Source organism: Bubalus kerabau, chromosome 21 (assembly GCF_029407905.1).
Source record: "Bubalus kerabau isolate K-KA32 ecotype Philippines breed swamp buffalo chromosome 21, PCC_UOA_SB_1v2, whole genome shotgun sequence".
Lineage (NCBI taxonomy): Eukaryota > Metazoa > Chordata > Mammalia > Artiodactyla > Bovidae > Bubalus > Bubalus kerabau.
This window is the reverse complement of record NC_073644.1, coordinates 8,521,484-8,545,756: the sequence shown is the minus strand read 5'-3', so window position 1 is coordinate 8,545,756 and position 24,273 is coordinate 8,521,484. Positions and strand designations below refer to the sequence as shown.

Here is a 24,273-nt window from a genome sequence, read left to right as displayed (position 1 = left end):
ATGTTGGAAAATCTGACTTACCAGAAACACCCTCCCTCCGGTCTAAGACCTCTTTCCATCATGGTCCCCTGCGGTTGTGACATTTCTTTCTGATCCTCACATAACCTTGGGGGAAGGGGAGAGCGTGCAGAGGTGATGACTTCACTCTCCAGATCGGAAAACCAGCTCAGAGATGGGGTGGCTCAAATCACGCTGCAAATATTATAGACATCCCTTTTTTCCAATTAAAGATACATTTCAAATTTTGATCTGACCTATGTTTTTGTAGACTATACACAGGAACTTCATGTCCCTCAACATTCCTCAGCCAAACAGAAACTTGGCAGGAGCAGCAGATGAACAACTTCAGAAACTCTAATGTCCTGGCCCCTTCCTAATGTAGCTTTTGGCATCCATCTCAAAAACAAAAACAAAAAAAAACAAAAAAACACTAAAGCTTTCCTTCCTAATATAAAATCAACTCCTGAAATATACTTATTTTTAGACAGATCAATTTAATAACTTATTTATTAAGCAGTATACCCAAATGACAACCTATAATAAATTTATAACTATGAAGAAATGTCTATTACAAATTAGTGAGCAATAAAAATAACTACTCGTATATATTTCAGTTTCCGACGTGCTGTAGCAGCGTGCTGTCTCCTACTGAGGGCTGTCTGCTCGTTGTTTAAAACTGAACAGAAGGTTAGGAAATGAAGGAAAGAGGACTAAATAACTGAGGGCAAGAAAACAGAGGAAAATCTTTGCTACCATCCTGCTGTGTATATTACCAGCATTAATAAACAATGCTCTGGTCAGAATTATGTCTTCTATTCAAAGAGCCAAAATAGCCCAAATGCTTTTTGGTTGATGTATTTTGTTGTTTTTTTCCCCTTACACAATGTAACAGCATTTTTATTCAAGTCAAATTCTGCATCCTGTTATATTCTTTCTTCAGTTATGGCTAGCCCAACTGTATTTTTTCATGTATAAAGTCCCCATTGCATTTATTTGAAAATGAATCCCACCCTCATCCACATCTTACAAACAACTGATGCAATCTTCAAATGAGTTTCTTGCATATCTGTGCTCTCTGATTGAAATATTGGATTGGACCTTGCACTACACGAAGATTAAATGTGATAGAAGCAGATTGATATCCATAACATCTTTTTAATGCTGTCTTTTTCACCTAATACTGTTAGATACTGAAACTGTTAAGTTGCTCAGTTGTTTCCAACTCTTTCCAACCCCATGGACTGTAGTCTGCCAGGCTCCTCCATCCATGAAATTCTCCAGGCAATACTACTGGAGTGGGTTGCCATTTCCTTCTCCAGGGGATCTTCCCAGGCCAGGGATGGATCCTTGGTCTCTTACATTGCAGGCAGATTCTTTACCATCTGAGCCACCAGGGAAGCCCTTGTCACTTAATGCCTCCCCCTAAACCTTTCTGTGTGAAAAATAGATATTTAAGGATGCACTATCCATCTGGACCCCAGCAAGATACACGTTAGTGTGTCTTCTTCTGTGTATTTTCTAAAGTGTAAACAGTATGGGTTTGATTCCCCATGCTCCTGAACCTTGGCCTTTCCTTACACGCATTTTGAGTCGGGAGGTGAGCTGGAGGGAGAGAGCAAGCCAGACATCAAACCCATTTATTCAGAATCTTAAATTATGACTTTTTATCATCAATATTTTGGTTACATTGTTACACAAAGGACAAATTAACATCCGGTTTGAGGTCTCTTCTTTGATTGCTTTGGGATCAGTGCCATTTCCTTGGCGAAGGAATCCTGCACCCGTCAACTCTCAGCTGTGTTTAAATAATATTGTTGTATCAGGTGCCAAACAACGAGGATTTGGGAAACTGCTTCTAGGGAGCCTCTGCCAATAACCTTCAACCACTGCGATTTTCACGCGGCTTCCCCACCAGGCGCTCGCAGGGAGTGTCCACACCCTCTGCCCGGGCAGATCAGAAGAGGATCCTGAGGGGTAAGAACTGGCTGGTCCGGTTGACGCTGAGGCACCTGACTGTGGTGCGCTCACCCGGATGTGAATCCAAAGGAGCAAAAACACGCTGCCAGGAAGACCCAGTTGCGCTCGGCAAAGAGACCACGTGATTGGGAACTTGGTCCTCACAGCTTCTGTTCTCATCTGACATGATTCAGGCCACCCAGCAACATTCGTCTCTTAAAAGTATTCCAAAACGTAAAAAAAAAAAAAAAAAAAATCCAGGTTGGTACTTCCAAAAGTGCCTCTGAGAGAGTCTCTTTTAAAGAAGCAGAAATGTCCGCCTGTCATTTTCACTTTGCTCTACCTTCCGTTTGGTTTGGTCTCATCCAAAATACACAGTTATTTTTTTGTTTTGTTTTGTGTTGTTTGGTCTCCTCCAGAAATCCAACACACATTTTCTCTCCCCACCCCGGCACAAAAGATAAAAGCAAGGGTGAGAAGGAGGAGCTGTGTGTGTGAAGAAAAGTAAAGCTTCTTGGGGAGGAGGGGGGAAAGAAAAACCCACACACACACATACACAAACAATACAAAACAAAAGCTGCAGTCCAATCGTGCAAAATTTGCTTCTCCGGATAAAGCACTTCTTGATACAATGTCCCCTTCCCCCTCCCGAGCACTCCCATCCACCCGGGGTGGGGGAAATACAGCATGAAAGTGAAGCCATTCTTTTTCTTAAGGCTGAACAGACACACAGAGAACACGTTGCAAGGGCTGTCGGGTGGCGGTGAGCGGAGGGGCTCTTGCTTTGAGCCCAACCGGCAGCCTGCGATCCATCCCGGGGTCCGCGGCACCCCTCCCACGGGGCCAACAATACCACGTACAAACAACATAGGAAAAGTCAATGGTCCCAACAATGAAATCCCGTATTGACTTTACAATCACAGGTACAAATTGCTCAGATCGATCATTTCATTTCTCCTTAAGACCGACCGTGTTGTCTAAAACTCATTAGGGGCCGGGTCGCAGAGGAATGGTCAATATTAAGAGAAAATGCTGGAGGTTCCGAAGGAAGCCGCTCTTCTGTCACCACAGTCCGATGGAGGAGGATGGAAACAAGTTGTCCTGTTTCAGCAAGTTCGGGGGGTTGGGAAGGGTGGGCACCTGGGTCCAGACAGCCGTGTCCCCACCGTCCAGGGGAGGGTCTGCGTTTATAGCGGGAAAACCAAGAAGCCCGAGAACGTGGAGTACTTCCAGCCCCCCATGAGGTTGCCCCTCTCCAGTTTGAGGTGGACTTTATCCTCTCTCTCCATCAGCAGCAGGACGCCGTTGCTGGCAGCTTCTCTGGTGACGTCCTGGTCTCCGGCGAACGCCGAGATCACCGGGTAGCCGTTCTGCATTAGACTGACCTACAAGGCAGAGGGCAGAGCTCAGCCGACCGCAATGGACCCCACTCCCATCCGCTTCTTCTCATCTCACCCCCCCCACCCCAGTCACGGAGCTGCGTGTCAGGGGGAGCTGACCCAGAGGACTGACCTGGTTCCCAGAACCCCGCCAGACACCCTCCCTGGCCCTCCCCACCTCACAGAGGGCATGACTATTCGTCCAAAGTCAGGAGGGTCCAGCTATCCAAGTGACCCACCTGGATGGTCTGTCTGTTGTACACTTTGACCACGTGAAAGCTGAAGCTATATATCCCTTTTCTCGGGGCTACAAATATACTGGAGGCGAGATCAAAATGGTTGCCAATATTTACTAAGACCTGGAAAAGAAGAGGGAATAGGGCAGACACATAGCAAGCCCCTCCTCAGTGTGTGTTTCCATCAGACTCAACAGACCACCCCCAGCGGTCCCTTTAAGAGCTGCAGGACTTCCAGCAACATGTGCTCAGGGACCCAGTACCCCCCACCCCCAGGAAGCAGGCAGCCCCCAGTTAAACATCCTGCAGCAGGAATTGATTTCCAAAGGATTCTAATGGATGGTACTTCAGAAGGCTGTCTCTCTGGAGAGTGTAGTGTATTTATGTGTTGAAAACAATGGCTGCACATGGTGGCTCTTGTGGGGTGGGGCAGAAGGATAACACGAAAGACAGTCTGGTAGGTAGATGATCTGTAAACTGAGACTGTTTGTGGGATTCTGGGGACCTGAATGAGAAGCTTGGACCAAAACAGAGATCTGTCCTGAGCAGGAAGAGAAAGGGTGGTGAAGCAAAAGGCCCATTACCTCAGTTAAATTCCATCAGATAAAGCTTGGAATGAGCTCTGTGTGCTTCTGGAGGGAAGGGATGGTGTGAGGTTTTGTCTCCCAGCCCCAGGCACCGCCCCTGGCAGCACACAGTAGGCAGGTGTTCAATAAATGCTGCTGGGTGAATAACCACAGTCCAAACACTGGCTGTGCCCATCTCCCCTCACTTTCTTCCATGTGAGGTGTCTAGTCCCTAAGCTGGGCTGTGACCTCACGCTCAGAAGCATCAGTAACCACCCAGAGAGGGGAAAGAAAGGCAGCCTGACACCCTCAGCTCAAATTCCACAAAGTGCAAGAACAATGACAAAGTGAGCCATGAGACATGAAATCACGTGACCCTCCAGATGCTATTTCTCCAATAAAAGATGGATGGGAGTGACTTGAGCAGAGGGTCCCCCTTTACGAACAGATTTCCCTGTCAGATGTTCAAGGTTCATCCCTGTCTGGACCCCACCCCTCCTCACCCACAAATGCACAACCCAATTAAAATCATAAAATGGCCCCGCCTGGTGGTCTCAGTTTTTAAAACACACAGCTCGCAACAAAAGCAGAACCCTAGATTAGAGACCCTGTCATCTGTTCAGAAAACAAATTCGAACCATACCCTTGGCTGTTATTTCCTACACACTCATTACAGATGGATCACACGTGGCTCCCAGAACCACGCCACTGGAAAGGCTGGGAGGGCTGGGGAAGAAGCCACGTCAACTTCTTCAAGGAGCTCTGAGCACACTTGAGCCCCTCCTTGACTGCAGGGCTCAGAGACACTCGGGCGCTGCTGTTAAAGATGGGAGCTTCAAGATGCAAGTCCTCCTCCCTCTGAGGCTGTGTCCCATCTGCCTTACAAGTCTCAAAGAATCAAGCCTCCTCCTCCAAGCCCTTGGTGCTTCTCCCAACTCAATGACCTCAACTCTCTCACCTCCACGTCTAATTCAGGAAACTGGTAAATTCAAGGCCCTGCTGTAGAGGAACGAACACCCACCAGCCCCAGAAAAGCCGGTTTCAATTCCTCCCTAACTGGTGCATGACATCATTTCATCTGCCCTGTCATAGTTGGCTCATCTATAAAATGAAAATCCTACTACTGCTTATGCCGTGTACATCACAGAGTTTTCTTAACACCCAAATGAAAGGACGATATATTATAAAAACACTGTGGAAACTAATTCATTGTCTGCTTTCAGTTCAGTTCAGTCGCTTTTGGACATAATTAAAATAAATACATGCATGTCTCATTAAAAAAAAAAAAACAGATTAAAGAGAGACATCCCTTTGTATACACCTCTCCAAATTTCAAATACATAATCCTTAACAAGGATTAAAGCAAATGAAGACATTGGCCTAAAATGAGGTGTTGGTCTGTGCAGTTGGGTCCTCACCAGGTCAGCGAGCTGGTTAACAGAGAGAAAGGGACTCAAACAAGTGCTCAGTGAGGCCTGAACTCCAGGAGGGAGGAGTTGTGGCCAAATGAATGGGATGATTAGACAAAGTTGGAAACCACTCTAATGTTTCCTGTTTGTTTCTGAAAAACAACAGAAACCAAAGTAGGGAGAGAGGGGAAGGTGAGGACCTTTAAATCCTGGGCAGCAGTGACCCAGAGAAGGGACTGCCAAGACCTGATCACATAAGGGATTCTTCTGTTTTGAAGGGACTGGGAGCTGGCTGGCTAAGGCAACTTCATTGCTCTTCATTTTTTCTTTATATACCCCACCAAATTTGATATTGACCTGCTGTATTCATATGTTACGTTGTATATACTGCATTTACCACATATCGTATTTATATGACCACACTGTTTCCTTCTGGAGAAGGCGATGGCACCCCACTCCAGTACTCTTGCCTGGAAAATCCCATGGACGGAGGAGCCTGGTAGGCTGCAGTCCATGGGGTCGCTAGAGTCGGACGCGACTGAGCGACTTCACTTTCACTTTTCACTTTCATGCACTGGAGAAGGAAATGCAACCCACTCCAGTGTTCTTGCCTGGAGAATCCCAGGGACGGGGGAGCCTGGTGGGCTGCCGTCTGTGGGGTCGCACAGAGTCGGACACGACTGAAGTGACTTAGCAGCATGTTTCCTTCTGTTTCTGTACAACCATGGGTGCTATTTCCCCACACTCTTCCCCACTTATTTCTCTTGAAGTTAAGCTTTCTCTCTAGGATCCATTCCGAAATAAACAGTAGGTACTTCTCTGAGCCTGGGCTGAGACCTTCGGAGAACCCCCCCCGGGGTTAGCGAGGAGAGTTTAAATGCACTCAGTCTCTAAGTGGCCAGCGAGGGGGACAGGAGCCCACCCCCGACAAAGACGGCCCAACTCTAGCGAAAACCGGTTTCTTTTTGGAAATGTCTGTCAGCTCTCTTAGCTCAGCGGGACGCCCAGCTCCACACGACTCTCGGTCATCCGAGTGCCAACTGAGCTGACGAGTTATTGAGCAGCGACAGTGTGAAAAGGAGAGCTCACGGGAGAAGGGAGAAAGGCAGGGCAGAGGGGAAGGGAGAGCCTGGAGCTCCGCGTCTGGGAAGCCGGCCACCCAGCCACGCGCCCGGCGGGAGGCGAGGGCAGGCCCGCGCGCTGACCTGGTCAAAGTAGATGGTCATGGTGCGGTTGCTCATCTCGGACGGCTCGTGGTTAGTGCTCCGCGTGGCGGAGAAGGCCACCTTGGCGCTGCCGGAGCGCACCGAGATGCCCAGCGAGGAGGTGACGGCGCCGTCCGCAGACGGGCTGGAGTCGCACACCACCAGGCACTTGCCCTCCAGCACGATAGGCTCCGTGTCGTTCTGCGCCCGCACCGGGCAGCCGGCGGGCAGCAGCAGCAGCAGCAGGGCCAGCGCCGCCCCCAGGCCCGAGCCGCAGCCGGCCGGCTCGCGCAGCGCCCCCCGGCGCCCGGGCATGGTCAGCGGCGGCCCCCGGGGGTCCCGGCCGGGCGCCAGCATCCGGGCTGGGGGCGCGCGGAGAGCAGGAGGGCGCGCGCGAATGCGCGGGGCCGGGGCGAGCCTCCTGTGGCCTCGGTCCCCCGCTCTGATGGTCAAGGCCAGGGTGGTCCTTAGAAGGAGATCGCCAGCGGACCTGTCAGGGCAGAGAAGCCAAGCCCCGAGACCGGGGGTGAAGTTGCGTTGGAAGGAGGTGCGGGGAGCATTCCGGCGGCGCTCAGGGCCCCTCCCTGGAGGCCACCCTCTGGGCCCCTTGCACTGCTATCCCCTCCCCGACTGGCACAACAGGTCCCGAGAAACGCCGGGCGCCCCGGCCTGGGCATCCCTGAAGGCTCCTGGGGAGGGGCGCGCGCTGGGGGTGCGGTCGGGGACGGGGCTCGCCATGCCGCAGGGCCTCATCAATAATGACAAGATCGGGGACCCTCAGGGACGCGCTCCGCGCCACCCCCGGCCCATTCAGCCCATGGCAGAGCGGGACCCAACACGCAGGCAACGGAAAAATCCACTGAGCCTTAACCGCTCTATTTTCAGCAACATTTTTTTAAGCCACACCAAGAACCCTTTTTCTCTTCACTGCTTGCCTTTCCATCCTCTATTTCTCCAACCTAGAGTTGGTTTTGTGTTGTTTTTTTTTTTTTTAAGCAATCCATTTTCGCAAGATCTTAGCCGTTTTCCACCCAAAGAACAAGTGCCCAGGAAGCTCCTTAGGGTGAATAATAAGATTAAGACGGGAGAAAAAAACAAAAGCCCCAAAGACAGGGACATCCTAAAACCAAGCAACCGCTTCCCACGTCCCGGCTGTCCGCGGCGAGCCGCTCCGGAGAAGCCCCTCGCATCCCCCTCTCTGGCGCAGGACCTGAGGTTTCCGGCGGTGGGAATCCCAAGCTCGGCTTCTCTGCAGCTTTTGTTTCCAGACTCCGGGGGTTTCTCTCAAGCCGGGAGGCAGCCCCTGCCGCTTTCTGCCAACTTACGCGCCTGTTCGCACTTTCCATGGGGCCCCATCTTCCCCCACTAAACTAAGCAGATAATTTCAATATCCAGTCGAGAAACCAAAAAAAAAAAAGGGCAAAGAAACCTCTCCGCTCGCCGCCCACAGCCGCCGAACAACTCCTCCGGCTGTCCAAACAATCTTTCTAAGAAGAGACAAGTTGTTTCTCCACGGGCAGCCTCCCTCCTCAGCCACTGAACAGGACGGTTTCCAGCAGCTCTCCCGCTCTCCCCGCCCAGACGCAGACCCGCGACCGTCCTCGTGGAAACGGACGCACGGATGCGATGAACGCGCCGATCGCGGAGGGCAGGTTGGGTCGGGTTACCTGGAACATCCATGACGAGCGAGCTCCGCTGTCCGCCAAGTTGTTCTGCTTGGAGAAGACGAGCCGGAGCTGGCGGGAGGAGACACCGAGCGCGACCCTTCTCCCCGCGCGGGGCCAATAACCGCCCCGCCCCGCCGCGCCGCGCCGCGCTGCTTTCCCGCGCCGGCCTGCGCCCCGCGCCGCGCCCCACCCCGGACCGGCCTGCGCCCCGCACCCGCGAGCCCCGCGCCGCGCCCCACCCCGCGACCGCCCCGCGCTCCGCACCGGTATGTTCCGCGTCCGCTCAGCCCCGCGCCCGCACCGGGTCAGCACCGCCCGGGTGCCCGCAGCTGCCTCTTTCCACCGACCTCCGCGGTCCCGGCAGCTCCTCCCGCCTCCACACCTCCCCGTGCGCGCCGCCTCCTCCCGGGCTGGGCACCTGCGCCCCGCACCCCGCCGACCCCGCACCGCCCAGGTCCTGCTCTCACCCAAACACCCAGCGCGAAATCTTCCCAGACGTCTCGCTTTCAAACAATTAGGCAACCTCCAAAGCGCTGGCCGCTGCTCTTCTTTTCGATTGTTGCTTTTCTTTTCCAAATCCCCTCCAAGTCTTAATCCTGAATAGCGCGATCACTTTCATAATTAATGCGTAAAGCAGTTTTCTTTAAGAAAAAAAAGAAAAAGAAAAAATGAGGACTTGGATGAAGAGAAAGATCTTGGAATATTTTAGTGATGCAAAAGCTGTGGTTCTAGAAGCTCCAGTGTGGGAACTGCCAGGTCTGGGCAGGGATTAGAGGCGCCTCCGCCTGGGTTTCCGTGTCTGCTCCTCTGGACCTGCCGGCGCGCGCTGGCACCCGCGCTTCTTTATTAAAACGCCTGCTCTCAGCTCTAACGACCTGGGGAGACGCGCAGGGTTTCGGAGCTGCGTCCTGAGCGCGGGCGGGCGAGGAGTGCAAGCACGGACGCGGGGCGCCACCTACGGGCGCCGGGGCCTCCCTGCCGCGGGGTCGAGGACGGTGGGGACAAGGATGAGGTCTGCGGAGCTCTTCCTGGACCCCCACAAAGCAGCCCGGGCCTCTGCAAAATGTAGCGACAGGAATCGATCTCTCCGGTCATCCTGCAATGCCCAGCCCCTGAGAAGGTGGAGCCGCACCCTTGCTTTGGCGGATCGTCTGTTCCAACAACTCTGCCAGGGTGATTTAAGCCGCAGTCAGGTTATCGTCGCTTATCGTTGTCTTCATAACCTTTGCCAGGACCACTGGGCTGTGGAGTCCATGCCGCCCTTAAACAATATCTAAATGGACACGCTCTTTATAACCCGACCTCTAAAAATGTCGTTAAAAAAAAAAATTCTCTGTCCTCTGACTTGCTTCGTATGCCTTTGCTGATAGGCTGTTCAGGAATAAACTGTAAGTGGGCCAATGCAGTTCAGAAGAACAGAATGGAACTCTGTCTTATTCCTCCAGACTTCACGCCTAACCCTCTGTCCTTTGAAGAATTCAGCCAGGGTTCTGGTTCCAGCCCATAACGTGGGTCTTTGCAGGTAGGGGGTGTTCAAGGCCTCGGTTCCCATAGGCTCTGGAGGGGCTCCTCTTCCCTGATTAGAACTGCCGGGGCCTCATCCCTGAGCGCTGGAGATAAATCTACTTCGCATCAGTGCAGCCAAAATAGATGCGAAGGAAGCCAGGGGCAAAGAGAAATCGGAATTTCATATTATTACCTGAGACAAGACGTTTAGTATGGTAGTAAAATGTGATGAAAAAAACTTCTGAGCCAACTGTTTTGTACTTAACATGCAAAATAGAATAAAATAACCCCCAATGTATTACCCTCCCAAGAATATTCTCTGAAAATGAAGTACTTTGCTTCAACAACAGGCTGGTCAGATGTACTGGACTTTGTCAGGAAACAGTTTACAGAGCCCCCATATCATGTAACTATTTTATGAATTAAACACAGTGGAAATTGTTAACTCTTATTCTCTTATGCTAGTACTGCATCAGTTTCACAATCTCTTGTTGTCAAAGCAAGCACAACTCTAGCCTTCCCTCATAGAGAATACAGATTTGTGTGCAGACCTAAGTAGCAAAGGACTCTAGGTCTGTGAAAGAAATGTGAGCTTAGACTGAATGCCTCTCACACATGCATACATCTTTAAATAACAGCTCTATTAAGCAATTCTTAAATGTTAGGCTATAAGCATTTGGTTTGGCAAATGCAAATCCCTTTGGGGGGAGTAAAACTAAACCTCTTTGCTATGTGGCAACAAAAATGCTTAAATTATATTAAAAAAATAAACCTCAGTCTATATAGTCGATTTGATCATGGGATTAGAGCAGTACGTATCCTTCTATACTGGGGAAAAAAAAAAAGTTGAGTTTAAATTTAAATTTGAGATTATTTTTAGAAGCAAGTTAGTAATTGTGAAAAGTAGCAGATTGATCTACCAATGGAACATTAACATTATTTTTCACTTACTAAATCATTGTTCTATCTATAAGGAGACATTTAGGTTATCTCTTTGTGATGGAATTTTAGCTCATAAACATGCTGAGAAAGACTTGCAGAATATAACTAAAATTTAAAAGTGAAAAAAATAAAATAAAAGTGAAATGTTTTCTGGTTATCCCAGGGATTACCTTTTTTCTTTCATTTCCATGCTACTAGTAACTATAGTTGTTACTATTACAACAGCAAACTCTCTACTCTCATCTTGTCCCCATGGACAATAAAAATATCTGTTGTTGATTGAGCATCTGTTATGTGTTAGCGCACTGCTTTCTTTATCTAGGATGCAGCATCTAGTTTAACACCCACAGTCACCCTGGAGTAGACAGATGGTCACATAGAGACCAAGAGGAAAGTATTCTATTGTTAAAAAAAAGGGGAGTGGAGGAGACAAGGATAATTCAACAACCCTGCCTTTCATTTGTCCTCAGTATTTATCCATAACAGACCTTACATTTGTTTTCTTTGTGTAGAACCCTTCATTGAAAACCATCTTTAGCATGTGATATCATCTTTTCTTGCTTATTTAACCTAATGCATAATATTTATGATTTTATCCTAGACAAATATGTGATCAATAGAATATACTATATATTTCATAATATTTGAATGTGAAGCCATATACATACTTGATGCTAAAGCTGAAGCTCCAGTACTTTGGCCACCTCATGCGAAGAGTTGACTCATTGGAAAAGACCCTGATGCTGGGAGGGATTGGAGGCAGGAGGAGAAGGGGATGACAGAGGATGAGATGGCTGGATGGCATCACTGACTCCATGGACATGAGTCTGAGTGAACTCCAGGAGTTGGTGATGGACAGGGAGACCTGGCGTGCTGGGATTCGTGGGGTCGCAAGGAGTTGGACACGACTGAGCAACTGAACTGAACTGAAACATATAAATATGTATGCATTATTTTCATTTTAAATTTATAAAAGAATAATTGATAAATACAATTGTGCATATTTAAAGAAATGATTGCATATGCATATACATGAAGGACTGATAACCACAATGAAGATAATAGATCCATCACTTCCCATAGTTAACACAGATTCCTCTGTCCTTTATGTGATGAGAAGGCTTAAGATCTATTTTCAGCAACTTTTAAGTATACAGTACCATATTATTAACTAGAGTCACCAAGCTATAATTTTATGCTCTAAACTTACTCATCTTATAACTGAAAATGTGTGCCCTTTGACCTATATCCCCTCATTTCCTCCTCCCCGCAGCCCCTGACAACTACCATTCTGTTCTCTGTTTCTATAAAATTAGTTTTGCTTTGTTGCTGTTTTTTTAAGATTCCACATATATCGTATAGTTTTGTCTTTCTCTGTCTGACTTCATTTCCCTTTAGCATAAAGTCCTCCAGATTCGTCCATCTTGTCACAGGCGGCAGTATTTCTTTCTTTTTATGGCTGGGTGACATTCCCTTGAGTATAAATACCGCATTTTCTTTATCCATTCATTGGCTGAAGGACACTTACGTTGTTTCCATATGTTGGCTACTGTGAGTAGCGCTGCATGAACATGGGGTGCTGACAGAATCCGAAATGGAGCAGGATGCTATGGTCCTCCCCCACCCCAGTTCTCATCCTGCCTTTTGTCTGTGGAAAAACTTCAGGCAAAAAATAATCGGAGAAGTGAGAAAATGCAGAAATGAAGGAAAACAGTCAAAGGAGACCATATAATAATGGTTTTATCGTTGAGCATAGTCAAGGACCTTTAGTTCCTCTTCATGGGACATAGACCCTGTTCTGAGCCTTCTCCTATGAGCTGACTTGTAGAGACTAAAACCCCACCAGGTGGAAGATGTTAAGGGCATGACGACCAGACTGTAGCCATGACATAAGCTGCTGCAGTTCCGAGAACCAGCCTCAAAGATATGGAAACAAACTGACCTTGGGGCTGAAGAGTAACAGTACTTAAAGCAATCAAGATGATGCTGGCCAGAACACTGCGTGACCAATTTCAGCATGACCGTCAGACCTGACGGTGCTTCCCTTCCTCCAGCTCTAAAAGCTCTAGCCTCGACTGTCAGCGGAGGGGGAGTTGGCCTTTGGGCAGGAGTCCGCCCTACCCCCATCCTCCAGTTGCCAGGATCCAAAATAAAGCAAACTTTCCAATTTTCCTTTCTACCAGACTTGCCTCTTTATATACTTTTGAGTGGCAAGGAACTGAACCCCACTTTCCGATACAATACTGGTTTCATTTTATTTGGATATACTCCTAGGTGTAGGAGTGCTGGATCATATGGCACTTTTATTTTTACTTACTTTAGTAAAAATAGAATGTTCTAACTGCTAAGTCACTTCAGTCATGTCCAACTCTGTGCGACCCCATAGACGGCAGCCCACCAGGCTCCCCCGTCCCCGGGATTCTCCAGGCAAGAACACTGGAGTGGGTTGCCATTTCCTTCTCCAATGCATGAAAGTGAAAAGTGAAAGTGAAGTCGCTCAGTGGCGTCCGACCCTCAGTGACCCCATGGACTGCAGCCTTCCAGGCTCTTCCGTCCATGGGATTTTCCAGGCAAGAGTACTGGAATGGGGTGCCATTGCCTTCTCCAAGAATGTTCTAAAATTATTCATAAATGCATTTCCAGTGTGGTATAATGCTATTCTAGAACATTATTAAGATGTGGAAAATAATAATTCTAAATGTTACACAGTCCTTAAGTTATGCATGCTGAATTGTAAAGTATATATATAAATATATATTCAATGTTATGTGGGTACTTTAATGAATTAGAAATATAAGTAAAAATCTGTAAAACTTGAAACCAGTTCTAATTCAGTTCAACAGAAAGACTTAGAAAAGTTGGTTTATACACAGTTGATTTGTAATTTTTGACTGGAATTACTAAATGATCATAATGATCTCATCAAAATTGCTAAAAATATGTTGACAGAAATCCCAGATAGGCTGAACTCAAGTCAGTGAAAACAGTTTGCATTATGCAGTCATATTATACTAAACGACTTACCTCTGCCATTCAAAGAGCGTACTGACCTGTTCCAAAGACAGTATACTGGCTGTCTTTTTCTGACATACATTTCAACATTTAGTAAAGATTCTTATAAAATATAATTAGAGGAACATTTGGCCACAATGTGATACTATTTCTCCAATGTTACAAAGTGAATGTATTGCAATATAAAAAATACTCTTTATTCTAGAATGCCTTTTAAACTTAAAAACTAGTCTAGCTATCTATTTAGGGGTAATATTAGGGTTTTTGAGACTTCATGAAGAAAGGGGTAATATTAGGGTTTTTTAGATTTTATGAAGAAAAGTTATTGAAAATATGCAAAGTATCTTATTTTCCTTCATGCTCCTTGCTTCTTAGCAAGGCATATCTTAAAATTAGTATACAAGGCAAATTAGTGACTTAATGGGCTTCTAATATTTGAGATATGGTAGACCAGCAGATATAGAAACTATTGGTTGGAAAAAAGACAAATCATCTTGATTCTTTTCGGCTATGTCTCATTGTCTTATATAATCCTGATATCTAATTTCTTCTATTTTATGGTAGGAAATGTCTCTGTTGCTTTACCAAATTGGGTCAAGTGCTTAATGGGAGTCAGTGTAATCCTATCAAAACTGAAGTCTTTATAAACAAGGACGCCTTTTGTCAACTCTTATTTCTCAATAAGATACATATTATTGCTAGATGAAACTTTCTTATGCAAACTCTTGCTAAAAGTTTCTATTCCTTTAGAAACTAGCAAAGAATCATTAGCATGTAGCTAAAGCACTTCCTGATTTTTTTTTTAAAAGCGCTGTCTTATAGTATAATTGAGTGACTTTCCTTTTAGAATGAGCTACATGTGTGTTTTCAAGGCTCTTTGTAGCCATAACATTTTGAGACATAAGTCATATAGTTTTACCTAGAAACTGATTTCAAAATAAGAACATGCATGTGTCAGAAAAAGAAAAACTTATTGCTTTCTTGTAGTTTCAGAGATTTTCTATAAGGTCATAAGTCAGTGCATCTTTCTCTCTCCAATGTCCCTCTATAAGAATAAGCTAGAAAAACATAGTGTAACTGTTCAAATTAAGTCCCCCAATTCTGGAGCTAAGCACTTCTAAGAATATAAGTGTAGAAATATTTCGGTTTTCTGAAATACGTTTTATTTTCAAATTGTCATTTAAGGTAGAGGATATTTGTTCTTGGGCTTCCCAGGTAGCTCAGTTAAAGAATCCACCTGCCAATGCAGGAGACATGGGTTCAGTCCCTGGATCAGGAAGATCCCCTGGAAAAGGAAATGGCAACCCACTCCAGTGTTCTTGCCTGGAGGAGCCTGGTGGGGATACAGTCCATGGGGTCACCAAAGAGTCAGACTCGACTGATTGACTGAGCAGGCATATTTGTTCTTACCAGAGAATATGATTGCATCCTCCAAAAACAACAGGTCACAGCATATGGCAGAAATAAAGGGGTGAAAAGTTGGGGGATTAGGGAAGAGCCCTCTGGTAGGTTCCATTGGAAGGAGCTGTGAGACCTGAATGTGTTGCTCCAGGGTCAGCGGACACCTTAGTGCCTCCTTGTCTCCAGCTCCTGGCTGAGGACCACTAACCTGCCTTCCATTGCTTAGTGACCTGAGATCAGGGGTCCTTCTCACGTGTAGCTGCAGTGAACTGGATTGTGTGCGGGAATGTTTTAGCCCAGCACAGAGGAAATGAAACTCAAACATGGTCTAGACCCAAATACAGCTTTTTGGTTCTTATTCCAACAGCTGTGTGGTAGCAATTAGTACTTGTTCCATGCTTGATATTGACTGTTGATCTTGAGACTATTCTTTGGAAACAGAGCATTTTTAAGAAATATTAAGTAAGCATTGTTTCATAGAAAAGTTGCACCTTGCCCAAGCTAAGACTCACTGGTGATCCCTTGGGTGCTGTCTCTCTGATGTAATCCACTATAAAAGCCATTTTACCCTGATCAGAAGTTTTTCAGAAAAATATGGCTATTTTCTGCACAGAGATCAGACTGCAAGTACAGATATATCTAAGAAACGCTTCTGTACCCAAAGATGAATGATGTGTTGTCCGGACATGTGAGCAAGCAGTGAGCCAGTAGCTGCTGAATTCAGGTTCTGACCACGTACACATGGCATTTGTGGTCCATAGCTGCCCACTGCCCACCTCCCTCATGTTCTTCTGCAGCATCACTGACCAGGCTCTGGGGGGTGTACATAATAGCAGATTCATGGGAGAAAGGAGGAAAATGAAGTTAAGGAAGGGGGTCGCACATGTCCATGATTCCCAAACTGTGATGGGCACTTGAATCACCTGGAAGTATTCTAGAAAATGTGCATTCTGAATCACAAAGCCTTGGGTGGGACCTGAAATTCTACATTTCTAACAAGCTCGCAGCTGAAACCAGCTCTGCTAGCCTGCAGACAGCCCTCAGAGTAGCAAATATTGATTTCTCCATTCTTATAGGGAATTAATCAGCACCTGAAAAGTGTTCTGAAGGTTTACTGTTAAGACATTTTTGAGCAGAACATGGTTAAGTAGAATAAGTGAAACTCACATCAAGAGACGGCCTGGTATCAAATAATAAACTTGGAAGTCAGTATCCTATAGTGTGATTATATGGCTTTTTCATTTCCTTCTTGTCTGCTGAGGCTATTTTTTCAAATCTGATGAGCCCTATTCTGTATGTGTTATTTCAAAAATAAAAAAAATGTGTGTTAAAATCACATACTAAATAGTTTTTGATTTCTTAAAAGCTCAACTTTGGCAAGACAACTTAAGGATAAACAAAAAATAGGAGAGATAGCTTTCTAAATGCATTTTTAATTGACAGCTAGGGACTGCTTATCATCCTGTGTTAAGATGGCACAGACTTCCCAGGTGGCTCGGTGGTAAAGAATCTGCCTGCCAATGCAGGAGACTCGAGTTTGATCCCAGGTTCAAGAAGATTCCCTGGAGAAGGAAATGACAATGCATTCCAGTAATCTTGCCTGGGAAATCCCATGAACAGAGGAGCCTGGCAGGTTACAGTCCATGGGGTTGCAAAAGAGTCAGCGAAACAACAACGTAAGATGGTACTGCTGCTGCTGCTGCTGCTAAGTCGCTTCAATTGTGTTCGACTCTGTACGACCCCATAGACGGCAGCCCACTAGGCTCCCCCATCCCTGGGGTTCTCCAGGCAAGAACACTAGAATGGGTTGCCATTTCCTTCTCCAAGATGGTAGTATTAGGAGTTATTCCATAACGGTCACAAAGGGGGTTTCAGCTAATTTGCTAATCACTAGATGAACACACAGGTTGGGATGAGCATTTTCTGTTGGGTTTCTGTGAAATGTGTAGGAGCTCTCTGTCTCCAGAGTCCAGCGTGTTCCTGATGACAAAGATGAAGGGCAGACTGAGTTTAATCCTGGGATCTGCTAAGAACTAGTGAGCAGATACAAAAGAAATGTTCTCCGGGTTTTAAGATCAATATCTTCTTTATATGAAATGTGGTCTCTGTTGACTCACAACCAGAATGTTTGCAAGTTAAAAATTAACTTTAAAATAAGCAGAATGTGGGGCAAATGTATCCCTTGGCAGGTTGACTAGATTTCTGTTTGATAAATCATTGTTCTGATTCCTCCTGATCATCTTAGAGACAGTGTATAGATTTCCTTTTAGGATCCTCATCATTGCCAATAAGCACAAACATTTGTTAAATTTCTATTATATCTCGGGCACAGACTAGACTGCTTCATTTCCCTGGAAACCATAACCATAGACATTTAATGAGTCAAAATACAAAAAGTCAGGAAAAGTGCTGATTTATCTTCAGTGCTGAGAGATCAGAGGATGCAGGGATAGTGAAATTTGAGACCTGACATTGTCATGTCAGGTCACAGGGAAAACATGCTTTGCAAAAAGAAACACAAGTGTTTTCATTAGTGAAGGGGTATTTATATAAATTTCCCAGATTCTGAATCCTAAGCAACTAGACATATTCTTCAGTTCAGTTCAGTTCAGTCGCTCAGTCATGTCTGACTCTTTGTGAACCCAAGGACTGCAGCACGCCAGGCCTCCCTGTCCATCACCAACTCCCAGAGTTTGCCAAAACTCATATCCATTGAGTTGGTGATGTCATCCAACCATCTCATCCTCTGTCATCCCCTTCTCCTCCTACCTTCAATCTTTCCCAGCATCAGAGGCTTTTCAAACGAGTCAGCTCTTTGCATCAGGTGGCCAAAGTATTGGAGTTTCAGCTTCAGCATCTGTCCTTCCAATGAATATTCAGGACTGATTTCATTTAGGATGGACTGGTTGGATCTCCTTGCAGTCCAAGGGACTCTCAAGACAAGTTTCCAAAAATACTGAAACAAAAATTCATATCCTGAAAATGGCATAACATAAATTGTGTTACTTAACACAATGTCTTTTTTTTTTCCCTTTCAAATCCTCTATATTGTCTTTAGGAAGCTTTCAGTATATATTGAGAATGAGATTAAGTTTTGGTTTAATTCATAATGTTAAGATGTTCTTCCCAGAATAGCTTTTGAATGTTAGATTAATTCTAATATGTTTTATGATTTATTTCTATGCATTAAATAATTCCCTAAAAGGATGTATGGTAACATTGTCTTGTTCACATCTCTCCGATGGTGCTTATGGTGAGAACAGCACTAGGGTTAGTTATCTGCATGTCTTACCCACAGACAAAACTATAAATTCTTTACAAACAAGTACCGTAACTTTTTTTGTTTGTTTTGTCATTTTTTAGCACATCGAACAAGCACCTTTGCTTATTGGGAACTCTGCTTCTATTTGCATATTAATAGATTGAATCTGCTGCTCATTAAATAGCAGTTTTAGGTAATTCTATCATATGTCTTCATGTACACTTTCAGAAATAACTAATGGGCAAAATTATTTAAATAAGTAAAGAAAAACTTCAGAGGTTAAGATTTTTTTATTAACCCACCAAGAAAAATTTGATTGAAAACATTTTGCTTTTTTTTGTCTTTTTTGTTTGTTTTGGTTTCATAGTGTGTTCAAATTTTGGTAGCTTGGTCCAGGAGACACCAATGTGCACATGGAAGATTGGGACTCATTTTAATACTGTGCTTACCTTTGTGATCCTTTGTATGTTTGAAAAATCTCTTACCTGAAATAGAATTGAGCAGATTGAGAAGACTAAGAATTTCACAAAGCCTTCAGAAGTGGAAGGTCGACCATTACACGTGCCATTCAAATGCACATTTTCACCCAAATCTGTCCATCCTCACACAACGGGACTGAAGCTAAGGTCATTAACTTGATACACAGGTGTGGTGTAGGTTTCATAGAAACAATGAAAAAATACTTGACAGTTAATAGTCTAACAATCACTGAGATGTACAGGTATATATATATATATCATGAAATTATATGAGTACCATAGTATATGTAAACCACATATTGATATTAGACAGATTAGGGTTAGTACCAATATTTATTTCATTAAAGAAATAAACTGTCCTCACCTCCTGATTCACTTTATATAGGGAGAAATCTCAAGTGAAGCTTTAAAACTGGAAGGTCAACTTTCTCATGATTGTACAATTGTGTCGAACTTTCATGTAAAAAAAGTCAACTACTGGGTTTTGTTTTGTTGTTTTGTTATTGAACTTGTTCTCCAGTTCCTTGTTCTATTAGTTTTGTGCTTCTCTATTTTCTGTACTGTTCAGTGTTTCTGAATTCCACCACTTATTAACATGTCCCCCAGAGAAAGTGATTTTTAATAGAAGAAAGAAGTTTAGACTATCATACAAATATCTAATATTTTATATTTTTTTTCAAAATTTTTAAAAAATCGACATATTTCTGGCTGAAATGTGTGGTTTGAAATAACCTTTTCTGTAACATGATACCATCAGTTTGATAATTTGAAAAAAAAGTGGAACGCCCATAAAACAATACTTATGATCTCATTTTTCATAAAAGATATTGTGATACTCATTCTCTGGTGGGTCAGTTGGTAAAAATCAGCTTGCAATGCAGGAGACCCAGGTTTGATCTCTGGGTCAGGAAGATCCCCTGGAGAAGGGCATGGCAACCCACTCCAGTATTCTTGCATGGAGAATCCCATGGGCAAAGGAACCTGGGGGGCTATAGTCCGTAGGGTCATGAAGAGCTGGATATGACTGAAGTGACTTAGCATGCACCCATGCACAAAGACAAACCGAGTAAATGGACTGCTGCTGCTGCTGCTAAATCGCTTCAGTCGTGTCAGACTCTGTGCGACCCCAGAGACGACATCCCACCCGGCTCCGCCGTCCCTGGGATTCTCCAGGCAAGAACACTGGAGTGGGTTGCCATTTCCTTCTCTAATGCATGAAAGTAAAAAATGAAAGTGAAGTCGGTCAGTTGTGTCTGACTCTTCACGACCCCGTGGACTGCAGCCTACCAGGCTCCTCTATCCCTGGGATTCTCTAGGCAAGAGTACTGGAGTAGGTTGCCATTGCCTTCTCCCAGTAAATGGACTAGCAATTAGTAATACTAGGCAAGTGTGTGTGTCTTTTAGAGAAGGTTTACTCAATAAAAATGCAATTTTAATAGATAAATGAGTGTAAATATATTTTAGTGATAGAAAACTCAGACAAATCTTTATGTTTGAATCATTTTAGTTGAAACAGCCAATTTACCACCTGATGGCTATATAATCTAGCTGTAAGAAAGCTACCTAATCCAGGCCATAGGATTTGGGATGCAATGGAGTGATGAATGCAGAACAAGCTTGCACTCCATAATTCAAGTCTAGAAAGCTGACCAGAAAATGTAAATCGACCCCCCTGAAATCACACTGTTAATTCTGATTGATGTTATAAACTCTAATAAAGGGTCTGGGCTGGGAGAAATTTTGAAACATTTGGCTAAAAAGAGATTTGAAGACAACTGTCAGATTCATTTTTCACCTTCATGCCTACCCTTCATTACCATGCCTCAATGAGAATTGATTATATTACTGGAGAAGTGCATATTTCTGTAATGAAGAAATATTATAGCATCTTTGGTTCTCAATCCTGCAGGGAAAGAATTAATAACTAATCACATAATCTCTTCTGTAATTTATTCTTCATAATCCTTAGAGTATAACATAACTAATACTGTTAAAGGAGGTGAAAATCAGAAGACTATTAATATTTGTTGTTTTCATTACTGTCTTCTTATTTTGGCTTGATTGTGATGAAAGCAGTCAATTTGAAATGCATTATAAAATTTGAAATCTGTTATGCCTGATTTACCTAGCGGATGTTCAGAAGAAGAAAGTGAAAAGAATAATCTTGAAAAGAAAAATAAATTCCTTCGCCAGTCTTTTGGAGTTCTGCCAAAATCAAAGCAATAAAGATTATGAAAAAAGAGAGAGTTTGAAGATGATGACTTCTGGTTACTTTAAGTGGGAACATTGTTCCCTTTCCTTTTAAGTTTCAAGAAATGGAATTAAGTGTCAGAGTTTAGAATTGCTACTTAAAAGTGGTACATATTAAATAGTTGTTCCTGTTAACTTGGGCATATTACATGAGAAGATTGGAATATAGGACTTTGAGCTTAAATAGCAACTGAGCAAAATTAAAGGCCTTCAGAGAAAATGAAATGGGAGATCCAGATGAAAGTATTTCAGTGACAAAATATTAAAGGCAATCTCTGATTACCCTAAGCTAAAATGTCAGGCAAAGCACCAAATAAAGGTTAAATTTTTAAAAAAGAAAAATGTATGAAGGCTCATCTCTCACCACTGCAACCCCTCTCATAACGTTCCCCTCTTCTTTCCTACTGATTAAAAAGAGGAAAAATAAAATGTCTAAGAGGGAAAATATTCCCCTTTAATCCTTGACTATCAGCTATGAAAAGAGCTGAAGACACAGAACTGTATCTCATATGGGGAATGCGTGTGTGCTAAGTCACTTCAGTGGTGTCCAACTCCATGTCACCCCATGGACTGTGGACCGCCAGGCTTCTCTGTCCATGGGATTCTCTAGGCAAGAATACTGGAGTGGGGTACGAGTCCTCCAGGGGATCTTCCTGACCCAGGGCTCGAACCCACATCTCTTATGTCTCCTGCATTGGCAGGCAGATTCTTTACCACTAATGCCATTTGGGGAATATTTCCCTCTGAATATGTCCAGTCAGGAGGGTGCTGATCACCAGAGAATTCACAACCACCTCAATTTATATTCAAAATTTTTAATTGCCATTTAATGTCATCATTTGAAGAAAACTAGCATTTTGCAGGGAAAAGCAACTATTGATGAAGATTGGAGAAAGTCACTAGGAATATTTGAGTGTGCATGTGTCCGCATGTGTTAGGGTGGAGGATGTATAATCTTATTTTATAAATTCTGAAACCACATTTCAGATTATATGAAATCATTGAACCCAGGTCTCCTGCATTGCAGGTGGATTCTTTATTGACTGAGCCACCAAGGAAGCCCAAGAATACTGGAGTGGGAAGCCTATCCCTTCTCAAGGGGATCTTCCTGACCCAGGAATCAAACCAGGGTCTCCTGCATTGCAGGCAGATTCTTTACCAGCTGAGCTACCAGGGAAGCCCTTTAAATAATCTCCACTTCATTTATCATGGGCATTTTTAAAGTCATTTAAATGCAAATGTAAAATTAAATAACAGCAACATGTGGGCGGCTAGTCGTGTATATGTGACAGACCCCCAATAGAATCTCTGGACACCAGCGGGTGGGTGAGTGTCCACCACTGGCAATTCTCCTTGCATGTTGTCACATGTCATTGCTCTGACAGATAATCACTGTTGGCCTGACCACCCTGGGACAGAACGACTGGGATCTCCATGCCTGTCCTCTCCTGCTCTGCCCCAGACACTGTTTCCTCTGCTGGTTGTAATCTGAATGCCTTAAGTGTATCACACGGTAACTGTGCACCTAGTTCTTTACTTAGTTCAAAGAGAATGAGGTGGTTAGACAGCCATGTCACCAACTCAATGAACGTGAATTTGAGCAAACTCCACGAGACAGTATAAGACAGAGGAGCCTGGCGTGCTGCAGTCCGTGGGGTCACAGAGTCAGACATAACCTAGTGACTGAACAACAACAATGAGAGTTCCTCCTAGGGAATCCTTCAACCTGAGGGTTGTCTTTGGCACCTCCCAAACTCACGGGTGTTGCTAAGGGAGGATGTGCAAGGATTCTGCCCCCTTTACGCCAGTAGCTGGTCCTGTTGCTTCATACACTGTGATAATGCAGCTGTCTGAAGGAACAAGGGAGCACGCATCACAGTAAAGGGTGGATACAAAAAGCATGGACCACCCGAGGATCAGAAGTCAACTCACAGGTAATTTACAAATATTTTTGCTGTATTATCGTATGTATAAAGTTTTAAAACATCAGTAGAAATTAAAGCTATCAAGTGCCATCTGACACAGTAAGTCATAGCCCACCAGTTCTCCCTGGACTGACAAGGTTAAGGGTCTTTGATGTCATTGCTTTGTGTTCCCTGGTGGCTCAGAGGATAAAGCATTTGCCTGCCATGCCGGAGACCCGGGTTCAATCCCTGGGTTGGGAATATCCCCTGGAGAAGGAAATGGCAACCCACTCCAGTATTCTTGCCTGGAGAGTCCCATGGACAGAAGAGCCTGGCGGGCTACAGTCCACGGGGTCGCAGAGTCGGACACGACTGAGTGAGTTCACTCACTATGTCATTGCTCTGGGTATCCAGGCAGCATCGCACTAGATATTCTGTGCAACACAATCAGGAGTGGAACACCAACCAATTATGTCGGCAATTCACAAGCTCACTTTCCGTAGGTGAAAAAGATGACTTCCCCGCAGCCTGCCTAGACCAGGTGAGATGAACATTCAACAGCTCTGAGAAGCAAGGAAAGACTTACTCGGACCAAACTCCCGGGGAATACTATTTTGGATTTGATAGCGTTTATGGTTTGCTTTCATTTTAATGTAACACATAACTCATTATCGAATATTTAAATTAGGGAAAACTCCATTGACCATTAGAGCAGAAAGTGCTATGAAGGGCAAGAGGATGGGACACCTTGGTGAATGTAAGGTTGGGTACGTTTTTGAAAAGTCATTTGAAGCAAGCACTTTTCATCATGGCCGCCAGCCTGGATTCAAAACACTGCTGCTAAGTCACTTCAGTCGTGTCCGACTCTGTGCGACCCCATAGACGGCAGTCCACCAGGCTCTCCCGTCCCTGGGATTCTCCAGACAAGAACACTGGAGTGGGTTGCCATTTCCTTCTCCAATGCATCAAATTGAAAAGTGAAAGTGAAGTCGCTCAGTCGTGTCTGACTCCTAGCGACCCCATGGACTGCAGCCTACCAGGCTCCTCCACCCATGGGATTTTCCAGGCAAGAGTACTGGAGTGGGGTGCCATTGCCTTC

The 24,273-nt window shown here is 44.8% G+C and overlaps 1 protein-coding gene across 1 annotated transcript; it reads right to left on the bottom strand.

Moving 5' to 3' along the window:
- Positions 1-1,619: 1,619 nt before the first annotated feature.
- On the bottom strand, positions 1,620-7,108 carry CBLN2 (cerebellin 2 precursor). The gene is made up of 3 exons (XM_055559066.1): positions 6,752-7,108; positions 3,575-3,694; positions 1,620-3,341 (listed from the first exon to the last, which is right to left on the bottom strand). The coding sequence occupies exons 1-3, from the start codon at positions 7,106-7,108 to the stop codon at positions 3,144-3,146; spliced, it is 675 nt and encodes a 224-aa protein (XP_055415041.1). The 3' UTR covers positions 1,620-3,143.
- Between the last annotated feature and the right edge of the window lie 17,165 nt (positions 7,109-24,273).